We start from the raw sequence: 24,570 nt of genomic DNA, 5'->3' as shown, positions 1-24,570 counted from the left end.
ACCTGAATGATTGAGGGCTGGTGACTCAAGGTTACGGGGGGAGTTTAAGTGTATGAGGTGAGGAGATGTCCTTGTGGCACGACCCTCGGGCCGCGTGGCACGATGCCGCGTCACGGAACGGCTCCGGGTATATCCCACCGACAAAGAACGACGGGGAACCAGGAAGAAGGGACTTCGTTAACCAACCCCAGAAGATGGCCACTCATTCATTCTCCACAACGGAGTCATCCTGCCGTACACCAGTCGTGCGATATAGTCGATACATTGTGTAAGCCCTCCGCAAACTAAACTGGGTCGTCCAATTAAAGTAAAAGAAAATTGGTTGTGTTCGTGCCGTCCTTGGTGACCGAGCCGCGACCTTTGAACTCGCCACACTTGAGACTGTGGCTCAATCACAAGGGGTGATGGGCGGCTGGATTTGAACCCAGCCCCCCTATTAAGCAGCGTGACTGCGTATCTCTGACACGGGCGCCTCTCTGCTTCCTGACGCAAGCCAGCCGCCTCCTCCTCCTCCTCCTCCTCCCAAAGTGCGCGTGTTAACATTCACACAACCAACAAGCTCGCTCAATCGTGCAATGTGTCGGTGACAAGAGTGAACAGCAGGAGACAGATAGAGATGGGTATGACTGACATTGAAAAGGCATCCGGTTGAAGGCCCCCAAAGCTCTGACTCTTTACCTTATCTACGATGGAATGCATCCTCATAGTCGCCATGACCACGTTGTAAACACTGCTATTTACAAGGACCCCAAACCTCCCCACTCCGCCACTTGCACAATAACTTTCTTGCGCTTATTTCAAGAATGCGAGGTTTTACGTCCGTTTCAGACAAACGCAAAGGTTCAACCGACCAGGCGGTGCGCGCTTTGGTTAAAGCGCCTGACTCACAGTTGGAAGAATGCGAGTTGGGGATCAATAAAAATGACCTTTGAGAAGTTAATGGCTGTCCTAACTAACCAAATTACTTACGAATACAAAAAAAACAGCAAACACATTGATTGAGCTGCCACCCGTGTGCTCATTTGCAGGAAGAGGAATGTGAGCCGATAAGAGAATGCGACCACCGGTCGTACGACTCACAATATTGGTCTTTAAGGTGGCTGATTAACCGGGCACGGTGCGCCGGCGATTTTTTGTTTGTTAGTATCTTTTTCGCGAATGTGATCTATTTACCCAGGAAAATACATTGCTGCACAGAACTGAAAAGAAACCAGGTGTCATGTAAACTTCTTTCGCACTGTACGTAGCCAACCGTGCTCATCGGTAGTGCGGGAGGACAAACCAAAACGCACAAAAAGCAGTTCTAAAGAAATTAGTTTTCAATCCAGATGATTTCAAAGCGCAAAGCTCCAGTGGGGCTTCCTAATATCGGAAGAGCCTTCCAGACTGCCGCAGATTTCAGAAATCAAACAAGCAAACATACCGGAGAATGTTCCAGAGAAGACGCCAGGAGCGTGGTTGACGAAGCTCTCGATGATGGCCCCGGGCTTGCGGGCCCGGCTGTGAGCGGACGGCGCCGGTGCCGCCACCGCCGTGCTGGCCGGCGCTTGCGTCGACGCCTGCCGTGTGCGGAGCAGAGGACGTAGAGAACACACACACACACGCGCGCGCCAAAGTTCATATTCGGTTTTCCAGACGATGCACCAAGGAGATTTACCACCTCTCTAAGTCAGCGTGTCTCCTTGCAACCGGCAACCATGGGCAGTGTTCACACCCCCTAAGGTTGGCTCAAAGCCAGAGATGGAAATTCCACATTCCCACGGCAGGTGTGCCAGTCACTCCAGTCACTCTGTAGAACAATTTTCCCGTCAACTTTCCCCACAAGAGTGGTACTTGCGGAGCAGTGTGGCTGATGGGCTATTTGTGAGTGGAGCATGCTGACAGTGACACACAGCCGGAAGAGGATCAAACACACACTTTCGATAATTTACGTACGTCATTGTGGATTATTGTTTCGTGTCCATGTGCGTTGACCACCGCGCTGCCCAATTTTGGGAACAATTTTTTTGTTTTGTGAAAAATCTGGCAGGACCCTCCTGAAAAAAGCGTCTTAAAGATTCGGTGATGCTTTCCTTGATAAAAACAAATATAAAAATAATAATAATCAATATGACAACCAATGATATTATAACTACCTCTTCAATAAACGGCATTATTAATAGCGATAGTAATTTGAATTTATATTGGATCTGAAAGCAAAAGAACTCCGGGCACTATTGAACAAATCAATTTAACGCCGAAACAAAAGGGAAAATACTGGAATGAAAAATAACAAAAAAAAATTACGAAGTTAAAAAAACTAAAAAAAACGGGAGCAGCGATTGGGCAGCGTGGGACAAGTGCTGAGCAGCAGGCGTGTCAACCACCGCCGGCCGCATAATAATAATAATATCACGTGATACGTGGGGGTGCATTACACAACAACAATTTACATTCCTGATCGGAACAATGGTACAACCTACGCCCGCATAACTCTTGTTGCAAAACAAATTATAATTTCCATGAACTTCCTCGCCCCGCACGAAGGTGCCCCCCTACCCCCCCCCCGCCCCCCCCCGGCTGTGTTGTCCTATTTGGAGGGTGGGGGTTAGGAGGCTGGGGAGGGGGACCTGGGAGGGGATGGAGGAAGCAGGGCCAAAGTTGGTGATGCGAATGCATCGCGGTTCTAAACCCGTCTATAGCCCAGCTATACCCAGGCTCCGGCACGCATGCTACCGCGTATAGTTATGACGCCGCAGCTTGAGTGCGAAACTCGGTCGGAAGCAGCTATAGTGGCCTCAAAACCCAGTTTCATTGTCTGCCGTGAATGGGTTTTTTTAACCACCGACTGTGCAGCGTTATGTATATCAAGATCTACTGCTGTGTGTGTGTGTGTGTGCGCGCGCGCTACAGCCGCTTGTAAAAAGACCAAGACAGATGAGCCCTCTTTGCATACACTCCTCGGAGGTTCTCAACAGGCATTTACAACGTGTGATAACTCCGGCCAATGAAAGTGGCTGCCGCGCACACATTTGCGATGTACGCTGTGTGTGTGTGTGTTTTTATTTGTAACCAAAACTGAGTAAAAAAATGTTCATGATACCGGGCAATATAAAACCCACCTTTGACACCAAAGACTCTGTTTTGTACGATGAGGCTCCCCCCCCCCGATTTGACGTAGTGTCATGCCTATTGCAATCATTGCCGTTCCAAGACATATGTGGTGGGCTGCTTCACTTCATGAACTGGGCTTACAAGCAAGCCCATTTTCATTATTCTTGTTTGCATTTATTGTGTTTTGTTCGGATCATGATTCGGACTTGGGAAGAGGCCCAAACGTCAATTTAAAAGTTGGTCCGTGACTGATGGCCCAAAACAGACTCAATACCTCTGCTTGCGTTGGGTTCGCAACGTCAGCGATGTCGTTGGACGGCGTCTCGCAGCTTGTGATCTTAAATTGTAATTAATTAGGGTTTGCTCTGGACCATCAGCTGCGTAAACATGATGGGGAGACTCGTGGCCTGAAGCACTGGATGCGGCAGCTATTTCGTGTTTACACGCTGTAAGCTACACTGGTACGCGCGTTTCCAGGGGAAACCGCAATGTTTTGAGAATTAAGTGAATTACTTTAGAAATTAGTCCGTTTTTGTTGAAGTAATATTTATCAATAGGTGTTCGCGACACAATTCAGCAAAGTTACTGCTTTGTTATTGACAAGACCCAAGCAGTCAGCACATCTAATCTCTCGCCCCGAAAGTGCATTTGTTCACCCATCAACCACCGCCAACAAAAATGCGCTCGACCAAAATAAACAAAGCAATTCATTATTTAAGCGACGACGGAATTTTGAGAAACTACGTCACGCAAACTCATCGCTCAGCCGGCCAAACGGTTTCGCTGCTACGCGCACTTTCTCGGAAACGTCACGGTGGTAGCAGCGGTTGTGCGCGGTGGTACGGGGAGGTGCGGAGGGGGGGGGGGGTCCAGCTTGAGACCCCCCCCCCCCAGCGGATCGTGCCCGCGAATCCCCATGCCGGTGAGTGGGTTGGTGTGGGGGGTCGACCGCTTGGACTCAGCTCCGCCGTTCGAGCGATGGTGTCGCTCGAGCTCAAGCCATGGCGTGCTCGCTCGCTCATTAGATACGCGCTCCCTCAAGCCGGTGGGATCACGATTCGGACTTGGGAAGAGGCCCAAACGTCTTTTGGATACCCCGCGCCAACGCTTTACGCCATGACCTATTCACGTAAAAATTTGGACGCACTGCCAGCGCGTTTTCTTTTATAAAAAAAATATTTTACTTTTTGTGGGTTATTGCTCGTGCGTGGGCATCGCAAGTGGAAAATTTCAGTCAGATGTTGCACCTGGTTTTGCGCCCGCTGTGATGGGCCTACGGGGGGTGGTGGCGGCGGGGGGTGGGATATGGGAAGGAATGCCACTGTGCGGGGCTTCTTCTCGCTGGAACTCGCAGTCCACGGGCTCCACACCGCACCGATTGTCACGGCGTCGCCGTGTATGATGCTGATGATTATAATTAGGAGCTCGCTTATGAACGACGCAGCCGGGACTACTCGGGGGACCCTCCGAGCGCCGAGCCGGCACCGTCCTCCGGATGCGGCCTTTGTGTCGGACACCTGTGCGGCTTGTGCCAAGTGCTCAAGGGTTGTTGTTGTTGTTGTCATGGGACCTTTTCGCCAGTATCAAAGTATGAAAAATAATAGGTATTATCAGAGCATGGTTAATGCAGGCTTGATTCCTTGCAAAAGGTGTCTTTCTATTTGGCGTTGGACCATCTTAACACCTCCTGTTTTATTGCCAGAAAGGGTAAAACCTCTTCTCGTTGTTGTGGGCCCTCGCGTCGGATCGACAACGCCTGTCCGAGAAAAAAGCTCTTTTGTTACATCTACGTTTCTTCACAGGTCTGAAGTGTAATGAGCTGATGGCGTTAGCCCGGTCGGCAATGACCGCACGAAGAACGACCAAATACAATCTGGTTTGTCTCTTAATTCTGCCGAGGCGATTCCAAGAGCCAAAGGCTGCTGCTTACAACGGTAGCGGCACACCCCGCGCATTTGCAAAGAGAAACTTAACTCCCACGCGTAGGCTGCTGGTTATTAAAGTGAGCAGCGAGCGTCAGGTCACGCTAAACGCGAGTGCGCGCTAGCGTGACGGGTTTCTCGAAATGAGCGTGTGGTTGGTCTTACTCGGTCCATCGCACACCTCTTCCGACTTGGCAGATGCAGTGGCCGGAAGTGAATCAGTGTATTCAACTCCAAAGAAAACCGCGTTTTAATCATAATAATGTAAATTTGTAAGGCTCATTTCATCCGTAGATCCAAATGCGTCCCGTGTTTGGAAAGCAGGAAATAAACAGAACCTGCAGGGTAAACGGCCAAAACGAGGAGGGGTAATAGCAAATTTAAAGAGGTGAGTTTTCAAGACAGACTTAATATATATAACTAGCAAAGGCAAAACGTCCCAAAGCTTGGGAGCTGCACTGGCGAAAGCCCCATCACCCCTGCAGGAAATGAGCCTTGACCTCGTCGGAGTACTGAGAAGACGATGTTATCCGAAGATCTCGTGGTCCTCGTTAGAGTGTGCGGATGGATCAGCTTTTAGTATTCACTCTAAAAACTCGGCTTTCATAAGTGACCACGGACACGCTCCCGGGCATTGGCTAAGGTAATTATTAATTATAATTAATAATGAAAATGAAAGTTTCTGAGTGCCTGACGGCACAGGCCGCAGTTCAATTGTCTCTTGAGCCGGAGCGTGTCGGCGACAACTTGCATCGCCTCGTGTGGGTCACGACATCGCCCCCCCCCCACCCCTTGCACCTCTCCACACCCCTTAGTAAAATAACAATTTTGGACCATTCCCGCCAGCCCAGCTGATCACGTGTTACACCCGGTACCAAATTGCGGGAGCGCAAATCGGCGTTTCGATACATTTCAGTCGCTCGAAACAAAATATTGACAAGCCTTGTTCCTGCCGAAGTTGTAGACGACCGATTATAGCCTGACATCTGGATTTAAAGACCCTTGTTTTTTGGAGTGTGGCCGTGCTGCGCATTGACCATTCTTGAGCACGGGGGGCAATTTGAGGCTCGTGTGCGAAGGGCAATTACCGACACAGTAATAGCCTTGCGCACGACACCCCGGTCGTGTGATGGAATCTGATGGAATCTCACCCGACCAGGGGCGGGGGCCTGGGCAGGGCGATTTACAAAACCCAAAATGGAATCGATGACCTCGGGATGTTGTCCTCACCCGGTTAATTTTTTTTTTTTTAGTGAAATGAGAAATGAAAAATAAATCAAGGTGAGAAAACGAGCCTCGGGAAGCTTGCAAAAAGCCCGCCGAGCTACAGGAGTCGGCAGAACAGTGCTGCGCTCCCCCTTGGTAGCCTAGTTTCATGGCTTGACGCTGACACTCTTTAGACGTACTTCAGAATGCGCTCCGCACCATGATGAAAGGAAGCTGCGGCATACTAGTACCCGACGCTTTGTGCAGGTCAGCAGTGGTCGTCTTTGGGAGACAATAGAATCCACCGTAGCAATGTCACCATTCAAAAAGGATGCAGAGTACTGCTCTGATGTGATGTTAGTGGGGAGGGCACTTTGACTTTTGGGCTGTAAATAACTACCCAGTAAACAGACAATGCTGGGTCAACGTTGGTTGGATCTGTTGGAACTTTCCATGGTTACTGAGTAGTCTGGTTGATGACTGTCATTTTATATTGTCACACCATTGAATTACGGCCTGTATATAATACAGTGACCACATTTACGATGGTGATGATGATTTAGAGTCGACGATGACAAAAAGGGAACAATCGCATCGGTGGACAAAACGCCGTCCCCACGATGGCACCGACTACTTACGTGGGCCGCAGCTGGCGTGGGTGGCGGCCCGCATGGACAGCTCTGATTGGCCGCCCGAGCCGCGTGCCACGCCTGATTGGACATCCTGCCGAAGTGGGGCGCGGGGGCCTGCGTGGGCGACGAGCTGCCGCCCGGCGGCTGCTGCTGCTGCTGCTGCTGCCGCTGCCCGGCCAAGTGGCTCAGGGAGAACGCCGGATGGCCCGAGGAGCCGGCGTGCTGAGTGGCGGCCGGCAGCTGGTGGCGCGCCGACAGCTGATGAGCGGGCTGCGCCTGGAGGGCCGCCGCGGGGAGGTGGTGGCCGGGCGAGCTGTGGTGGCCCGCTGGCGGCGCCGCCCGTTGGTGCTGGGCGACGAAGGGAGAGACGCCGCCGGCCGACGCGCTGGACCCGGACGCCTGGTGGCCCCCGGAGAAGGAAGACGAGGAGGAGGAGGAGGAGGCGGCGGAGCGGTTCTGGCGCTGGTGGCAGGAGTGCAGGCAGCCCGTGGCGTGCGAGTGCGCACGCGGGTCCCGCGAGTAGCGCTGGAAGCGCGGGTCGCGGGGAGCGCCGTGATGGTGGTGGTGGTGGTGGTGATGGTGGTGGTGGTGATGGTGGCTGTGCGGCTGCTGTTGCTGCTGCTGCTGTTGCTGCTGCTGTTGCCGTTGCTGCTGCTGCTGCTGCTGGTGTTGCTGGGGCGCCAGCTGAAGTTGCACGAACATCATGTGATCTCCGACGCGCAGGGCGAGGGTCAAAGGTGAGCGGCCTGACAGGAAGTCACTGACCTGCGAACGGTAAACAACAAACAGAAGGATGAGCAATGACGACCAAAATAACTAACACATCACGATGATAGCGCCTCATTATTTGGTGGGTAAAGTGACTGCACAACAGATTCGCCATGTTCATTGTGGCTCTGGCACTTATGTCTGTGTATTGCTTCAAAAAACAACAGACTCAATAATAATTCCAATCAAAGGGCTACGTAACGACGAGTCATTAACCACACGAGACGTGCGGCTCTCATTTCAGAGATGGATTGGGGTTTTGTTAAAAAGGACACGTTGCCTGGTGTTTAAACACCAAGAGCAACCTCACACTATAAATTGGTCATGTTTAGTTCATCCGTGTGCTAACCCATTGTAGTACTGTCTTGGTAGCGGTGCACAAAGCACAATAAACAATAACGCTGTGGCCTTAAAGAAAACAATCTTTAATAGGCGACATTTCAGGCATTTCCTGTAATGCCACTGATAATATATTTTTTATTTTAAGGCCGGAGTGTTCGTCACGAATGTGTTGAATTTTCATTCTAATAAGTGCAATATTGAGAATACCGAACGTAAAAAAGAAAAATATTTATATGTAATGCCATCAATTACTATCGAATGAATATATATTAAAGCCAAGCATCCCTCTTGCCCAAATGAATTTTGGGCAGTGCTCATCGTTGCCGGGGGCCAGCGGTGGAAAATTCCACATTCCCGTGACAGGTTGCCAATATTTCCATGGAACAACCATTTGAAGACTTCCAAAAAAGACAAAGTGGTATTCATTTTAGTGACCTCGGATGAATGATTAGCCGAGTCGACCCCTGACCAAGGGTTTGAACTCGTGACCCTTCCACTTATGAGTCACGTGCCCTCTTGAACCACGCGACAAGCAAATAAACGGATTAATTCATCGCGCATTTAGAAATATTGAAATAGAGCGAGTGTAAAACACGCCCCCACAAATGTCATTCCTTTTCTCCATTTTAACCGCGAACATCTGCACAGTGGCATTTCCAGAAGGAAAAAAAAACCCAAGAGGCGTCCGTGACGTGGCCGCAGACGAAGCGTCACATACGCTTTCTCACTGAAAGCGTTTTCGCAGATTTCGCATCGATAACGCAATTCAAGGTGGCGTCGAATATTAAATCAACTGACCATCAACGGTCAACGCCAAATGGCTGTAATCTACAACAGAACAATAATATCCGTGTCCTCAGCGGCAACAGATACCGGACGTTGCACTACTTACGAGTGTCACTGCATACGACGCACAGTGACCAACCGTTTATTAAGAGGGTTGTCATTAAAAAAAAATAACCCTGACCAACAGCAGTACGTACGTGTGTTCTTTACAAACACTGTTAATGTTATCAACCCTATCCACATGCTGTGTTAGGAGGGGTCTCGGAACTACGTCACTACACTGCTTCTCGGCAGTGCTGACTCAGTGCTCCGACACGGCTATTACGAGCTCAATTCGTTACGTCCCAAAAATATTTCTCCACCTGATTTACAATGGAGTAAATTAAGTCCAAAGCCGTGGATCGGTGATGAGACGTGGCTTATCATGCTGGGGTGCGGTCTCTAAAATGCATTACCACTTCGTCTGCGAGAAGTCAGACAGTGGTTTGGGTTTACTTGGACATACTGGATTCTGCCATTGGAATGTGGGCTCCACGCTGGCGAGATGTTAACTCGCCTGGTACACAGGAGGTCTCGGGTTTGAACCCAACCCTGATGCCTGCTGTATATTTGGAGTTCGCACGTCTCTCTCCCGCATGGTCATGTGGATTTTTTTCTCCGGATCCTCAGGTTTTTCCCTCCACATTTAGAAACATGCGTTGAGAGTATTTTGCTACGTGATAAGCCACTTCTCATTGGGCTATTAATTGTGGCCAGGTTGTTTTTTTTTAAAAGAGCTATACAGCTCACTGGGCCTCACCTGCTAAAATAAAAATGGTATTTAATACTTTTGTAATAAAAAAGAGTTTAAATCGTTTAAGAAAATTTCAGCAATTGCTTAGTGCGCTCAACTGAAAATGAGGGCCACACAATGATAAGTTGACGAGGGATGTTTTGCGTTGTCACCTTCTGTTTAGAACCAGAAACTCGGCGACACGTCCCAATGGTGTGACAGGTCACAAAATCGCAAATTCGACTTTCCTCTCGTGAAACCACTGCCGGTGGGCCCTGGGATCACCGCGAGTTTGAACGTCGTGATTAACAACGGCAAAAATACTTTCAGAACTCCTCTTCTTCCCCCTGTTTTGCATGTCTACCGCACACGTGTGGGTCACGCGTGTGCACACGCCCACACACGTGCAACGCCCATGCCTACGCGCGCACGTACACAAGGAAGTGCATTTTTTTTGGTTCACACGCTCATTCGGCCCTGCTCCTGTTTACGAACTCTTAAACAACAACAGTGAGGGTCGGCCCACGCAGCCGACAATGCGGAGCCAGTGCGCTGGCTTCTTTATTCGTGCGTAACGTTCCAACCGGTGGCGCCCAAGCCTCAATTGCAGCTTTAGAGCCTACATGGCGTGGCACACAGCACGTGGGTCACTGGATCGCAGGAAGATCGTAAGTGTGCGCGAGGCATCCGAACGCGGGGCAACGGCGTTTTTCTCTGGGTATGCCAAAGTGTCCTCCCATGTGCTAAACGAATTGGTAAAATAGCCCAACGCAAAACTAAAAAGCCCTCTTATAGAGTATCCGGGGCACCCAGTGGGGCTTTTCCAGACAACTGTATGACATCGCAGGGTGATTGTTAGGCACTCACTGAACCAGCTTCAGGTGACCTAGTTGGCCTCTTGAGCTATGGGAACATGGAGCCTATACACGTCCCTAGTGTCTCAGTTCTAAGGGAGCCAGGTTTCAGGTCACGATGAAGGCTCACAGTGGGACATTCGCGGTTTCACTCCAGCCATCAAAACGACGCTCGAGAGAGGGGGCCCACGGGCGGTTTGGGAGTTTCATAATTTGCTTCGTCAAAGCAGTTAGTCGTCACAGTCAAGATTCAGGGTTCAAATCAGATTCGGCGGCCAGCCCGACGAGATGAAGCAGCATTCTCAAATGAAGGGATGGTGGCCGACGATCAAAGAATGAATCGCGGAGTGGCAGCAAAGCGATGGAAACGCGCCTGATAGAAACATCTACCGAGGGAATGGAGCACCGGAATGGAATCCTGCTATTTTGTGCAGGATCGCGAGAGATGGCAACAGATTTTGGGAGGTGAGGCCTTCGTTCGGCAGTGGATTGATGATGGCGGACTGCGACGCTAATGACATGAACAAAAACAAACTTCCAAAAAAAAAATATAACAAAATAAATTTGAAGTTGAGCTTCGAAATGCAATATGTTCTGTCGTCTCATTCTGAAACAATTTTTTTCCGCCCATCCTAAATGGCCATGCAAATTGGACCAATATTATTGAAAACAGAAGGAGCGGGGCAAGGCTGACAACGCCGAGGCTAAATGGAGCAGCAGCCCATTCCCTTGCGGTTCGTCGCGTGCGGAACTATCGCCGAGCGCCGCGCGCAAGGGGGCTGGCTCGTTTGCACGGGTCACCGTGACCAGGTCACCGCCGGCAGCTTGTGGACAGGTCATCGTTGATGCAGAGCTCCGCAGAGCTGGAGCCATTACGGTAGCGGCGCCGCGCGCCGCTCCCCGGGGCGATGGCAACGCTCGCCCCAACAGCTCACACTTTCAACGTCATCCTGCCGGATGCCAACGTCGGTCATTCTCAATCTGCCGCTGGGATGATTCAAATAAATTTCGGGCTCCGTATTCAATGTCATCTCACTTCCCACGCGTTCCCCCTTTCTGCGCATTCCCTTTTTTGCGTCGAGCTTTGTATTTCACGACTGCGAATTATTTCCCAATTGCGCCATTATGGGAGTGGAAGTTATGAGATGAAACGTGCTTCTGAATATGCAATAGTCAAGGGAATTATTTGTGTGTCGGCATAACACGTTCCAGGACTGCTTTTCGGTGAAGTCAAGTGAATCGGTTCTCGCTCCGCGTTTCCAAGACAAGACGGCGTTTCTTCATACTCTGAACAAAGCTGCCCATCATCCAATACGTTCACGAACCTTAGAGAGATATTGTACGAAGTAAAAACAACCAGCTAAAATTCTTAAAGAGCAAATAAAAAAAATACCTAATTACATTTTTAATGCATACAGCGAGGCTTTCGAAGTATTTTTTTTTATTATACACAATACACACATTACGCAGTCATTGGTGGCCACATTATACAATTCTGTTTACTGGAGCACCCACGTTTGATAAACGGTGGCTTTGAACCCAGATTTAAGCCCTGGGTCTCGGTAGTTCTGACTCACCGATGAACAACTCCATTACCCACCCCCTGCGCCACCAGCAAAGTTGCTCTGCTTCTCCTGTGCTGGTGGACGCTTCACGCAGCCTACAGCCACCGCTGACTGATCATTTGTGAAGAAGAGCTTCGTCGCTTCATCGAATTCCTCCAGTGTGAATAAATATGATTCCGATTCTCCCTGCATCACAACACACCGCACAAGTGCCCCCGCCCCGCCGCGCTGTAGATACCAGCCAGGCCACGGCACCACATTAATAATAAGTCGACTTAAAATAGACAACGCTACGCATGCACTACTCACTTCTTTTCCTTCTGACATCATCCACACAAGCTCCCTTTGAGTGTTGAGGCGAGTATTATTAGCGAGCGTCTATTAAGGCGTGCGTGACGCATGCAGAGGCCTCCGTCTCGCCCGACCAACCAAACAAGGGGGAGGAACTCATTGCTATGGGGACCACCAAAGTGGAAACGGAATGACAAAAAAAACCACAACAACCGCACGTAGGAATGACAGATTACAGTTTCTCTGATCCGCAGGAAATGACAGCAAATATGAGCGGACCTTTACGAAGCGGTGGTTTTAAGAGAGCGCTAGAAATCCGAGGAAGTAATGGAAATCTGCAGAAGCACAATCCAACACTACTGAACCTTGTCACTCGTCTCCCCTAGGGCCGGCTCGGCTTTGATTAACAATCCACGCCAGCGGAGTGGATTGTTAAAACCAGGCAATGTGCCTCCTCCTCTACGTTCATTGGCATGAAATAAAGAACCTAGTCTGGTGACAGTGGTCACCGTGAGCGCTCGTGTGATGTACCAGCCCTAATAGGCACTCGATAACAACATAGCCCATGAGCCAAGGGAGCGGTGTTGGTCGCTACAGTCTGGGATGCCAAATGCCACTCGTGTCCACCATGCACGGTATCCACCAAGGGCACACAATCGTTAGCGCATATACCGTGTCTTTTATTTAATTTCAAATTCCATACAAATTTCACATCACACGACATGTTTCTCGTAATAAAGCTGCCACGGTGACCTTGCTATCATACACATTTGTGATTTGGGGATAATATACTTCAAGAATATAATTGTAAGCATTTGCCAGTTTGGATGGTACCGATAACGTAAATTTCTGCGCCGGTGGCTCGAGGTACCAACCTGCCCTGGGCGGTATAAACCACCACCACAACAACAAAAAATAGGAGGCCTTTGTCTTTCCATCGCGTCAATCATAATGAGCCCTGCAATGGCGGTCCTTACAGCCTCGTAGAGCGTGGGAGGCAGCAGCAAGAGTGTGGGTGGGGGAGCGAGTGAACCACCTTCACGAACCTGGGCGAGAGACCGGGGAGATTATGCGTCGGAGCGCTCGTCGATATTTTCGTAACATCTAGGGCCGATCTAAAATTAGGTCCCTTTTAAATCACGGGGTAAGGGAAGCGGCGTGTCAGCCCGTGCGCTATTTTCGCCCTCGACACCCTTGGCTCTACCGCCGAGCGAGCGAGCGCGAGCGCTTTGTCATCAAGGGCAGTGGAGGGGGGGGGGGGTTATTTCTTGCGACCCTTTAGCGAATTCGCAACACTTTGTGCAACGGCGGCCGTACGGAAATATCGTCGTGCATTTTCGCTATCACGTTACGAGCAGGTGACATAAACAGCGGTGCGCCGCCGCCGCCGCCGCCGGTGAGAAAAGCCTCTCACGGAGTCTCCACTGTCGAGTTTCGGCAGGGTCCTTTTTACGATCGGATATAACAAAACAAAAGATGGTCCCTTTTCAATTGACTGCTGGTCTCCCCCCGCCCCCCGCGGTCATTTCACCAAACTACGCGGGCGCAGTTCGGTTGAGGGATGGTGACGAGGGGAACGGCGCCTGGGACCGGTTCAGATATCGCTCGCAACTCTAAGCCAGTGTCAGGGCTCGAACTCGGCTGTTGCCCTTTTATTGGCACGCCTGGCGAAATCGTTATCGAGTGCTCTACCGTGCACGGGCAGAGTTGAGCGGCGGCGGGGAGGAGCGACGGATCGGGGGGAGGCGGCGGAGGCGGTGGGGCCCTGGTGCTTGGGCTGGCTCGTGAAATGTGACAAGCGGGGGCTGATGCGCGGCGTGTACGGAATTCCGATCTCACAAGCGGAGAGTCTGCCCGCTCACGTGAGTGTGGCGTGGTGCTCGGCACTGCCGGAGGCCCTCGGGCCAGTGGCGGACAGTGTACGACTGCTGCGGGTGTTGGCCGGCGTCTCCAGAGGACAGCCGCCGCGTTACTCCTTCTAAAGGACATCGTGTGAAAAAAGAGCTTGGCAGCTCATCAGATTCCTCCTGCCATCTAAATAAAGATTCTGATTCTGGTTGAACCTGGGGGCGAGGGGTGGTGGGGGTGGGGGGAAGATTGTCCGGAGTTAAACGCCAGCCAGGATTCTAAAATCTTCTCAGCACGAGTCAAATGCTCTGCCACGACACAACCTGGCTACGCTTGACATTCCGCCGTACACAGCGTGCAGTCATTTGTACGCTTATGCACGCGTGTACGCAAACGCCAATACAATGCAGTTCGCCGCTCGGTATGTACACTATTCAGAACGATAATGCTACCCCAAACATCAACGATTATACGTTATTATATTTTTTCTCCCCATTCGGGGCAGTGTTGTTGACAAACGTGTCGACTTCTTTCAATTGATCAGTAACTGTAAACAGAGAGCCCTGTGAGAGCTCTTGCACGAGACATTTTGTCCAGGCATGAACGTACGTATCTTTAACTTCTTTCTCGTGCCGTACGTAGCAAACCACGTTCATCGGAGGAACAGTTGATTCTTACAATCAAGAGTTTTCGGCGTTCGATTTCACCAGCGGGGGATTTGGGCTACGACATACACGATGGAAATGTAGCACTCCGCCACAATGTCACGGGGGGGGGGGGTCCTCAAGATTTACTTCACAGCTAGAGGTGATGCGAGTTACGCACCACGGAGCGTCAGTTTGGATCACGAGCTAGATTTCCATTTTACAGACCAAAGTCCAGGTTTTTTTTGTTATTGGCCACTCTCAACTCGGAGGCGACGACGACGACGACATCACTGTCCTACTTGCCTAAGGATTCATGGCCAACATATTCGTCTCGAAGAGTTCCTTGGACGTTGCCATCCAGATCTCCTGAACCGTATCGCCGCACGCGAGAACAGGATCGCCACATTTCTGCCGCTTTTGTTCCACGCAGCCCCAGTCAAAGCCTCCGTGCTGGCTAACGTTGCATCAGCCATCTCGGCTGGGTCGCCATTGAAATAAAACAAAACCTCCAACTCAATCGACCTAAACTGAAATAAACCGATTTACTTTGGGTTAATTCGCCACGGATTTGTTTAGGGGCGAGTGTAGCGGGAATCGAACCGTCGGCGCCGCATTGAACTGACTGACCACAAAGCTGCAAAAACACAAAGATCCCCCGTGTAGCCTTCACAGACTGTTGGGGCAAGTGCTGTTAGCGAGTAGCAGCTATGAAGGCCGGCACGGCACACGAGGGGGTGGGTGGCCAGCACCACGCCTGACCGCCTTTATCTGCCCAGTGGTGGTGTTTACCCACCACACCACTGACGATTATCTGAAACAGGTCCGGGACCTCCCCTAGATCGACTCAGCCTCAGATGAGTACCTGGTGCGGTGTATAAACATCGCCACTCGGGAGACAAAGGTGGCCGGGCGTGGTGCTGGCCACCCACCGCCTCGTGTGCCGTGCCGGCTTTCATAGGTGCTACTCGCTAACAGCCCTTGCCCGAACAGTCTGTTAAGACTACACGGGGGATCTTTGTCTTCCTTACCACGGGCACACACACACGTGTGCACTCACGCGGCCATTTCATGAAGCCTGAAGCCTTGGAGGCGGGCAGGGGGGGGGAGGTGGTGGTGGTGGGGCTGTGATTTCACACCGAGGTCGTGTGGTGCTGATGAGGTCTGGGTGGGCGAGACCACGGGGCGTAGGGGGAGGGTGCGGGGGTTACTGCGGGGGATGGGCAGGAGGAAGGGGATGGGGAGGGCCGGTGGGAACAGCTGACTGCCTCTTCTTGACAAAGGACCCGAATGTGTGCGTCCTCGACCTGAAATAGCAGTCGAAAAAGGGATGTGTTTTCTTTTTTAAGCAACGGCATTTAAGCAGCACCGGTCAAATGTTCTATTCCTATGCCATGGGCTCAAGCGTACGATCGTGTGTGCATATCATTAAGTGTACAGAACGTATATTGTGTCGTGTGTGGGTAGTGTGTGCGCGCGCGTGCGTGCGTTCGTGTTTTATTTACGCGTACGGTGGCGGCGGTGCAATCGTGCACAAAATACAAAAGCACAGCAAGCTGGTGGTCTGGTGAAGGAGCATAAACCAGCACACGAACTCCGGTCATCCTCGCAGCAGCGGCTTTTGGGCGGCCATCGAACAAAGACAGTCACCGCATCGCGCGCTTTCGAATGCGCCTCTGCGGCCGTCTGGAACGCCCTTCCGACGTCCAGAAGCCGGTGGGAGCTACGGCACTTTCAAATCATCTCGATTGAAAACTCATTCCTTTAGAACTTTTCGCGTTAAGTTCGTCGTCCTTCCCCCGCACCTCCGATTAGCGCGGTTTGGCTATGTACGCCGCGAAAGAAGTTCAACGTACGTACAAACCACCCGGGGGTTTCGATTCCCAGGCACGTGCATCTGTGTCGAGCGGCATGGCGAGTAACCCCCTGCCACCGGCCGAGGTGGCCGGGCTGACAAGAGAAGAGCACCGGGTATCGCGCCCGTCGGGGGCGACGAGCCGCACCCAAGTGTGCTGCCCGTGTCGACTTTAACAAGTGCTCGCCAACAGCACGAGCCCCTAAGCGGGTCTCGAGAGGGATAAGCGGGGGGTATATGTGTGTGCCCGTGTTAGAAAAAAAACGAACCAAGGGCGGCGTCTCCTGTGCCACGGATTGCTTCGTACCTTTCCTGAGCGTCTGCCAGGAATGGGGTGCGTGCAGCGTGTCAGCGGGTGAATCTTAACCAATTCCACATATATATTTTAAGCAACAACAAAACAACTCGCTTGCAGCGGATTGGAATAGTTGTAGGGTACAGCAATATGGAGGGGGGGGGGGGGGAAGCAAGTGGATGCTGCTCCTCCTTGTAATGAGTGAAGCCATGGCAATCAAATATTAATGTGTGTAAGCCTTCTGTCAACACCAGCAGTCAATCTCCACTCAGCGAGCGGTCCCTCCTCCTGTGCTGAAACTGGCCTGGAAATGCCTCTTCTTCTCCCAACCCATGCCAGCGTCGTCCCTCTGTTCAAGTCCCTGGCACAAAGAGCCCTTCCCCCCCCCGCCCACACTTACAAACCATAACCTCAACCGATCTATTTCCATACAGCTACACAGCGCTCTTTGCAGAAGCGACCCTGGGCCATCACGAACGATAGCTCAACGAGGATGTGGCCTCATCATCGCGTGGAAATTCACGGCAGCAAAATCCTCTGGACGCCAGAGGGGCTCGGGAAAAAATCCACACGACCGCTGGCAGAGAGAACACGCAAACTCCAAATACAGAGGCGACAGGCTCAGGATCGAACCTCACGACCTCCTGGATGCCAGGCAAGGTAGTTAACGTCTCGCCACCGTGGCACATCGGCCTTCTTTGTCTCTCCTATTGCAGCTCTTCCTGCATTGTGGCCTCTCCTCATCGTTGTTACAAACTCTCCACGCGCATCCACCAGTCACCTCCTCGAGCCCGACGTTCGCCCTCATTGTGGCGGCAAGTGTCGAGGTGCCGATGGATCTAGATTCATCCGCCGCTGGTTTGATAACTGGGACATGTACTTGAACTGAAGATGATGATGATGATGATAAACAAGTTGGGTTTATAAAGGGGAGACATTTTTTTATGTTCTACAAAACAGAAAAAAATGCCCTTTATCAAATACTGCAAAGCCAAATTGAATCTCAAAATGAGGACTTGGGGAAAAAAACGTATCCAGTAGTCGACTGATCATAGCTGATAATAAACGATGATGAATCTTAACACTTTTTTTCCTTCTGCGTCAATATATTTGGCCATACACTGAAAGGCGAACTTAAAACGTGCGTTCCCCTCATGAGGGCTGTTTTATTAATGTTAAATGTTGCGTTACTGTGTCACTTAACCTTGTATTGCATGACTATATCATACGCAAATGTCAAACATTCCGTTTTACAAGGGCAAAAAACGTACATCCAACGAATGACGAAGCCAAAACAAAACACAAAAACTCGATCATTTCAGCCAACGGACCTTCGCGAGAAGGGCAACCTTACACGCTTCGCTGTGGTAACGAGAGAAGGGGCTGCTGCACCGCACGCACCACGAGCCAGACGCGGGAGTGCGAGTTGCCAGGGCAGGACAACCTCGCCCGCTCGCTCGCGGTAAACAGGCCTCCGTATCGCAGGCCTGGGGACGGCGTGTCCTCCGGGCGGATCACAGATCTCATTCCGAGCGCGTGCACGCGTGCGGCATGTTCCACTCGGGTGTGAGAGGAGGAGGCGGAGGCCTTGGCCCTTTGCCCTCATCCTCCATTAAGGAAAAAATATGTACGGGTAGCGAAAAAAATAACACATGGTAAAGGCCGACTTAAATACTTGTACCCGCAACACAATCATTTAGAAATGTTTGCATAAAAGATAACCAAGTGCGTGTTGTTTTTTTTTTAAATAAAATAACACCAATGATACAGATTAAGAAAATAGTTAAGACTGCAGTGGAACATCGTCCTGAAAGCATCTACACTGCCTTTACAAATGTCACCATGCGGAAAATGCATCCTGGAGAATAACGCACCGCGGCAAAAAGCCATCGGTGCTCTGCTGTAGCAGAAACAGCGGGGCACTGCGAATTAATCTCAGAATCCACACTGCTGGAGCGTGACACGTGTGCTCTCCTGCGAGAGAAAAGCTTTGATCACAATGGACGGTCGCAGCCATGTGCCGAGATGGGTCGGGGGACAGTCAATTCCAAAATTGCGTACTGTAATCTTGGAACTCCTCTGCTGTCTTTTTGCATCTTAATACATTACGATATTTAAAAGTACAATGATTTACAAATGACGCTTCTTGCTATGGGGGGCTTGACGGCAGACAGACAAACACCTATGCTCCTCGGCCTTGTGAGCAGGCTGCCAGCTAGGCCTGCTCACTGCCTTCTGTTTTTCTCTTCTGCTCGGCTTGAAACTCGCCTTCCACACAAAGGAGAAACACGCCATCAGATATGCCGCCTCGTAGTCTCAGGCAAAGTCTTGTAAATATAAACACGGCAAGAAGAGCTGAGCAGGCATTTCGACACTTGTCAATCTCGGAGCTTCCATTTTGTTTTTTGGAGTCAGAACATGGTGGAAAACTTTTCTAAATGCAATATCACGAGCCCATGTGTCAGATGTAGGTCGCGGCAGCTCAAGAAATTTCTCAGCTGCCGGGCGGTGCCTGGGCGCTCGCACACAGTAATCTTGTTTAGAAGACAAGCCGTCAATCAGTAGAGGTTGTGTCACACCAGGCAGGCCAATTGGCACGGCCTGTGGTACGGTTTCTCTCTGAACATCGTTGCAAAAAAATATGAAAGAACTAATCTTGTAAACAAAACCAGGTTCAGAGAAGCAAGCGCACATATCAGCCGAATAACAGTTATTTTGTTTGGTGTCCAAGCACGCACAGAGGTGCTCCTGTGACGTAAACACATATTTGATTATTATGGTCACAGAAATTGGCAAGACATAACAATGGAAGATAATGAGAAAAGATAGCCGAAATCCTCAGTGGAATTCTGGCCAACAAAAGGCGGGCTTGTGGGGCTGATAGGCCATACTACACCACCATAACCATATATGGTAACAGAGAAGGAATTTTAGTGGGTTCAAGGGTCATTATGCTAGAAGGCACATGTGCGAGACAGTCGGCAAAAGATTAGAAATCTGCAGCAGCGTCAATGCCTCTTGACAAAGCTCTGCCCATTTTTGTTTTACCTAAAGCGGACTGCGGTCACGGATTTCTATCTGGAGTCTGTTCACGTACGGCAGAGGGTGCACATGCACGGGCCTGTAATTACACAGCAAAAGCCAGGTTCCTATTCCTGGACACAGTGTGCTTATTCTCGCCAGAGGCATCGGTCTGTGACCCTGGTCTCGTCATAAAATGGCTACCCGGTGGAGTTTGTGAACATAAGCACCAGGGAGACAAACGAGGCTGGGCACAGTGCGTGCCACACCTCCTAATGTATTATTCTGGCCTTAATAGGTATTCGCCAACAGAACATTACCCCGATAGCCCACAATGATAAATGAGAGACGTGTCTTTTTTTGGTTGGGTGAAATTTTAAAGGAGCCATTCTCAAAACAATTGAATGTCTGGCCTATATGCGTTACAACTGCTGCAAACGCGCGTAAGCACGTGTGCTGTGTCGAATGAATATGCGCTCGCGTCTCCTTCATGAATGGGGCAATTTAAAGACACGCCGCAGTGTGATCCGTGGCCATATGGATCATAAACTAAACCACCGTGGCCTGCGCCTCCTTCAACCGAGGGGGAGGAAGAGCAAAAAACTACAACTCTCTCCTGAAAGCCCCTCTTGTCGCGACTCGCAGACATCAACGTTGGCAATTAGCCCTTGAACAAATTGCCATAAGCAGGGATAGAATAGTACGTACTGTATATACATTTCAGGTCGCAGGGTTTATTTGGATTTAAAAGCCCACGGGCATCCAGTGATACATTTTAATATTCCTCCCAAAGCTTTATTGACTCGCAACACTGCTGTGGCGTGCGTACGGTTTCTTTGGCAGCACAGAGCGCACGCTCAGTTTAAAAGGCCGCCCTTTGAGGCCTAAGAAACAAAAAAAACATTAACGTCCACACGGATTTACATTTGCATCGCTCGCTTTGTCAGCGCCACAGCTTGAGACTGTTTTACAGCGCGTTGGCAGGCGCACGTAGATGCGTACGAGGACTCGAGGAAGTAGCATTGGCGAGCGCCTATTAAGGCCGATCACGTCATCACCATACACGCTTGCGCCTTTGTCTCTGAAGCGCCGATGTTCGCACACACACACACACACGCGCCGTATCAAGCAATTGTTTAAGGCTGAGCCAACATAAGAGTGGCGCAAGACATGCCCAGATATCCACTTGTCACCGATGGCCAATAATTTATCAACCCAGGTCACGGAGACCAAACGCACAAATCGCTTTTCGCCATTGCCATTCCCGACCACTCGGCTCTCTACGGCATTACAGACCGCACCTCCGATTAGCACGGTTTGCTACGCACGGCGCGAAAGAAGTTCAACGTACGTGCATACATGTGCCGTTTGCGAGCACGTATTAACACCAGCACGGTGGACAAAGACGGTGTGTTGTGGCCCACAAACCACACCTGGCTGACCTTATCTCCCCAGGGATGATGTTTACACAACGTTACCAATACTGGTTCAAGGCTGAGTTAATGTAAACGAGGCCAGGACTGGTTCAGATCCCAATTTCCATTTTACTTGCTCAGACGAGAATCAAACCCGGCTCACCAGGATTGCAGCAATGTCAGTGAACCGCGTGCGAGCGAGTGAGCGAACGCACACACAAACAAACGACAAAGATCCCCCGTGTAGCCTGGACAGATTGTTGGGGCAAGTGCTGTTAGCGAGCAGCACCTATGAAGGCCCCCCCACCACGCACGGAGCACAAACGAAATGAAAAGAGAGGTGAAAACTGCACAAAGCAACGTCAACAAACAAAAATACCCAGTGCCTAAAGCGTCTGGGCGAGGGAAAGACGTCACACGGTTCCCTGATCGTGTGTGCGACTGAGCGTGCGTACGCGCGTGGGGCGTACTAGGGAGACAAAGGCGGCCAGGCGTGGTGCTGGCGGCCAGGCGTGGTGCTGACCGCCTACACACTACCGTGCCGTGCCGGCTTTCATAGGTGCTCGCTGACGGCCTACAAATCTGTTAGGGCTACATGGGGGAGGGGGAGTCTTTGTTGTTGCGTGGCGTACGATCCTCCGCCGAGTTCCGTCTTTTATCTCCTTCCACTTGGAGAACTTCGCAATGACGGGTCACATTCTGCAAACGAACTCGCGGCAACAAACAAAAAAAAGCGCCTCTCCTAAGAGCCCCGTGATTGTGAAGGGGATTCGTACTGCGAAGCTCTTTCAGAGGAGACCTTAAGCCAGCGCTGTGAATACCGATGAGACACAACGCACGCACAAAGACTCTCTCGTTCTGCCTGGTAGATCGCGGCCGCACGGGGGGGGGGGGGGGGGGGGCTGAGCGAGCGCACCCTTTGGGGGGGGGGGTCGGGCACCGCGAGCGAGCGAGCGCTGTGCCCACGCACGCCCGCAGACGCCTTCGTCTTCCACCGCAGCCGATATTCAACGGCGAGCTGGCGCAAGGGAGGCCCCGGCACGCTCACGTTACGATAGGCAACGAGGAATGAAGCCGGGGTTTCACGAAGACTGTGGCGACGTGCGTTAACCGCTGCACCACTGCTCCCCACGCATCCCCCCCCACCTACGCTAACCACCGCGCACACGCATTTAGATTCCACGCAAAACCACCGTGATTTCTGGTTATAAATGTATCAGCTCTGCACGTCGCCGCCGCGAACGTGGTTCTATAGCAGCCAAAAAGAGGTGCGAGGTATGCGGCAAGAGCAGTGCCTTAATTAGCACGGGCTGAGAACATTTTACAATTAGACAAAACACGAAGTTTTAACTCCACTTTTTTTCCCCTCGCTTCGATGCAAATTCGTCAATGCGGTTGGTTCCGCTGAAAAAGACACGGGGCGAACGGAAAAAAAATCAACTCGATCTGGAATAAAATCCCCCCCCCCCCAAACCCCCCGCGCAACCGCCTTTCCAAAAAGAAAAAAGCACACAGATTCTGCCGCGCGACATGGTCTGGTTTAAACAACGTGCGGTGGTGCCAGGAGGTGGCGGGCCGGGGGAAGGGGTGGGGGAAGTATGGTCCCCGCTTCCGTCTTTGAAATTGCAGTGTCACCAGCGAGCATGCACCACCACCACCACCTCCCCCCCTGCTCTGCAAAAGATAGATAAGCCCGAGCAGAGCACCCGGGCAGCTGCCGAGCGTGATGGTGGGCGCTGCCGCCCGCCTGCCCGCCCGCTCAGCCCGGCCCGGCCAGCCCCGGCCCATCATGGATTTATGAATGCATTTATTAAAACGGAGAAACGATGTCGAGAGCTGGAGAGAGCAATCATTTGCTGGTGTCTTTAAAACAAAACAAAAAAAATAGTCAAAAGAAGTCTGGTCGAGAACCCACTTCACATGCGGGTAGAGAGGCAGAGATCCGCCAATATCTGGCACGCAAAATAAAACCGGCCCAAATGTGCCGCTGGTTTTTCCTGACGCAGTACAAACCCGATGTCCAGACTGGTTTGCGCCAACACTTTAGATTTTGCTTTAGGGAGTGCCCTTTGCTTGTCAATTCCAGCTAAAAGGTGCCACGGGGTTGGCACGCTCCAACTCATACAAGCAGAATGTTGAGTTCACATCCACGGTCATGGGTTGACACGTGACACGCAGCATCCCTGAAAACAACTGCTTTGCGAGAAAGATCCCCCGTCACAGAAACGTGGAGTTTCCGCCAGTTGCTAGGGGCTGCCGACAAGAGTCCAGCGACGCTCATTGCTCGTTCGAGCAGTGAGACACACTCCGCGGTTCGTGCTTGTGTCGATAAGAGATAAGGAAGATGCAATGAGAGGAGGGCGCAGAGGGAAGGGTGCGGTGAAACGAGATACGAGGGCAGTGGCTGTGACGAGAGAGAATGGTAGAAGATGCGAGCAGCTGTCCTCGTGCAATAACTGCGACTTCTTTGGCTACGAAAGAAGAGACTTTGTCTTGCTCGGAATGTTTGGCAATGCGGGGCTCCACCCCCACGTGATTCACCGAGACACCAAATTACAGGTGAGCACTCGAAATGTCACAAACCTTCCTTTTTTCCTTTCCCTCCCCAGCCCCAGCTTCCACCCAATCACCCCAAAAATCTCAAAAGCACGGGTATTAATTCTAGATTTGAAGCTTTCGTGACTGCAAGGATTCATACTCTGGTTTTATTCGGTAATGTCACGTAGGTGACTTTACCGAATAATCGCTGATGCAGCGATTTTGCTGTGACTGTTCCACCTGAAGACGGAAGCTTGTGTTGCCTCCGAAACGTCGTGATTTAATTGTTTTCTTTCATTTTGTTTCATTTTATTTTACCTACGTGACTTTACCGAATAAAACCAAAGAGTGTAGCACGGGTATTCTTTGGAGCAATAAGCAGCGCTCCCCTAAATTATTGACTCGAGCCCTAGCGCCAGCCACGGTTTGATTTATTTATTGATGTCCTTTATTTAAGCAAGAGAGAGCCCATTAACATTTGTTACATCACTCGCCAGGGAGACGTGGCGGAGCTAGAGTTATGTTCGGACATGAAAGTGGAGCAACGACAACCAACATACTTGGGCTCTGCAAGTCTGAAATCAATCGCAGAGCGCCAGTAAAATGCGTGCGTGGGCGGGCGTGTGTATGCGAGCTGTCGTTGAGTGGTTAGCGCGCTGCACAACGAAACCAGCGATCCGAGTTCGATTCCCGCTCACGGGGCCTACACCAGTGACGATTATT

At 51.1% G+C, this 24,570-nt stretch overlaps 1 protein-coding gene across 2 annotated transcripts in view; it reads right to left on the bottom strand.

Moving 5' to 3' along the window:
• MIDN (midnolin) overlaps nt 1–24,570 on the bottom strand; it is a 118,582-nt gene that overhangs the window by 43,891 nt on the left and 50,121 nt on the right. For both annotated transcript variants that reach the window (XM_032970658.2, XM_032970659.2), the window contains exons 4-5: nt 6,860–7,618; nt 1,424–1,559 (exon numbers count right to left, since the gene is read on the bottom strand). In XM_032970658.2, the coding sequence (XP_032826549.2) occupies nt 1,424–1,559; nt 6,860–7,618 (895 nt within the window). The remainder of the gene's footprint in view (nt 1–1,423; nt 1,560–6,859; nt 7,619–24,570) is intronic.

The sequence above is a fragment of the Petromyzon marinus genome, chromosome 44, assembly GCF_048934315.1.
Source record: "Petromyzon marinus isolate PM22_M1 ecotype Great Lakes invasive population chromosome 44, UKy_Petmar_22M1.pri1.0, whole genome shotgun sequence".
Lineage (NCBI taxonomy): Eukaryota > Metazoa > Chordata > Hyperoartia > Petromyzontiformes > Petromyzontidae > Petromyzon > Petromyzon marinus.
Note: the sequence above shows the minus strand (reverse complement) of the source record. Positions and strands in the feature narration are given on the sequence as shown.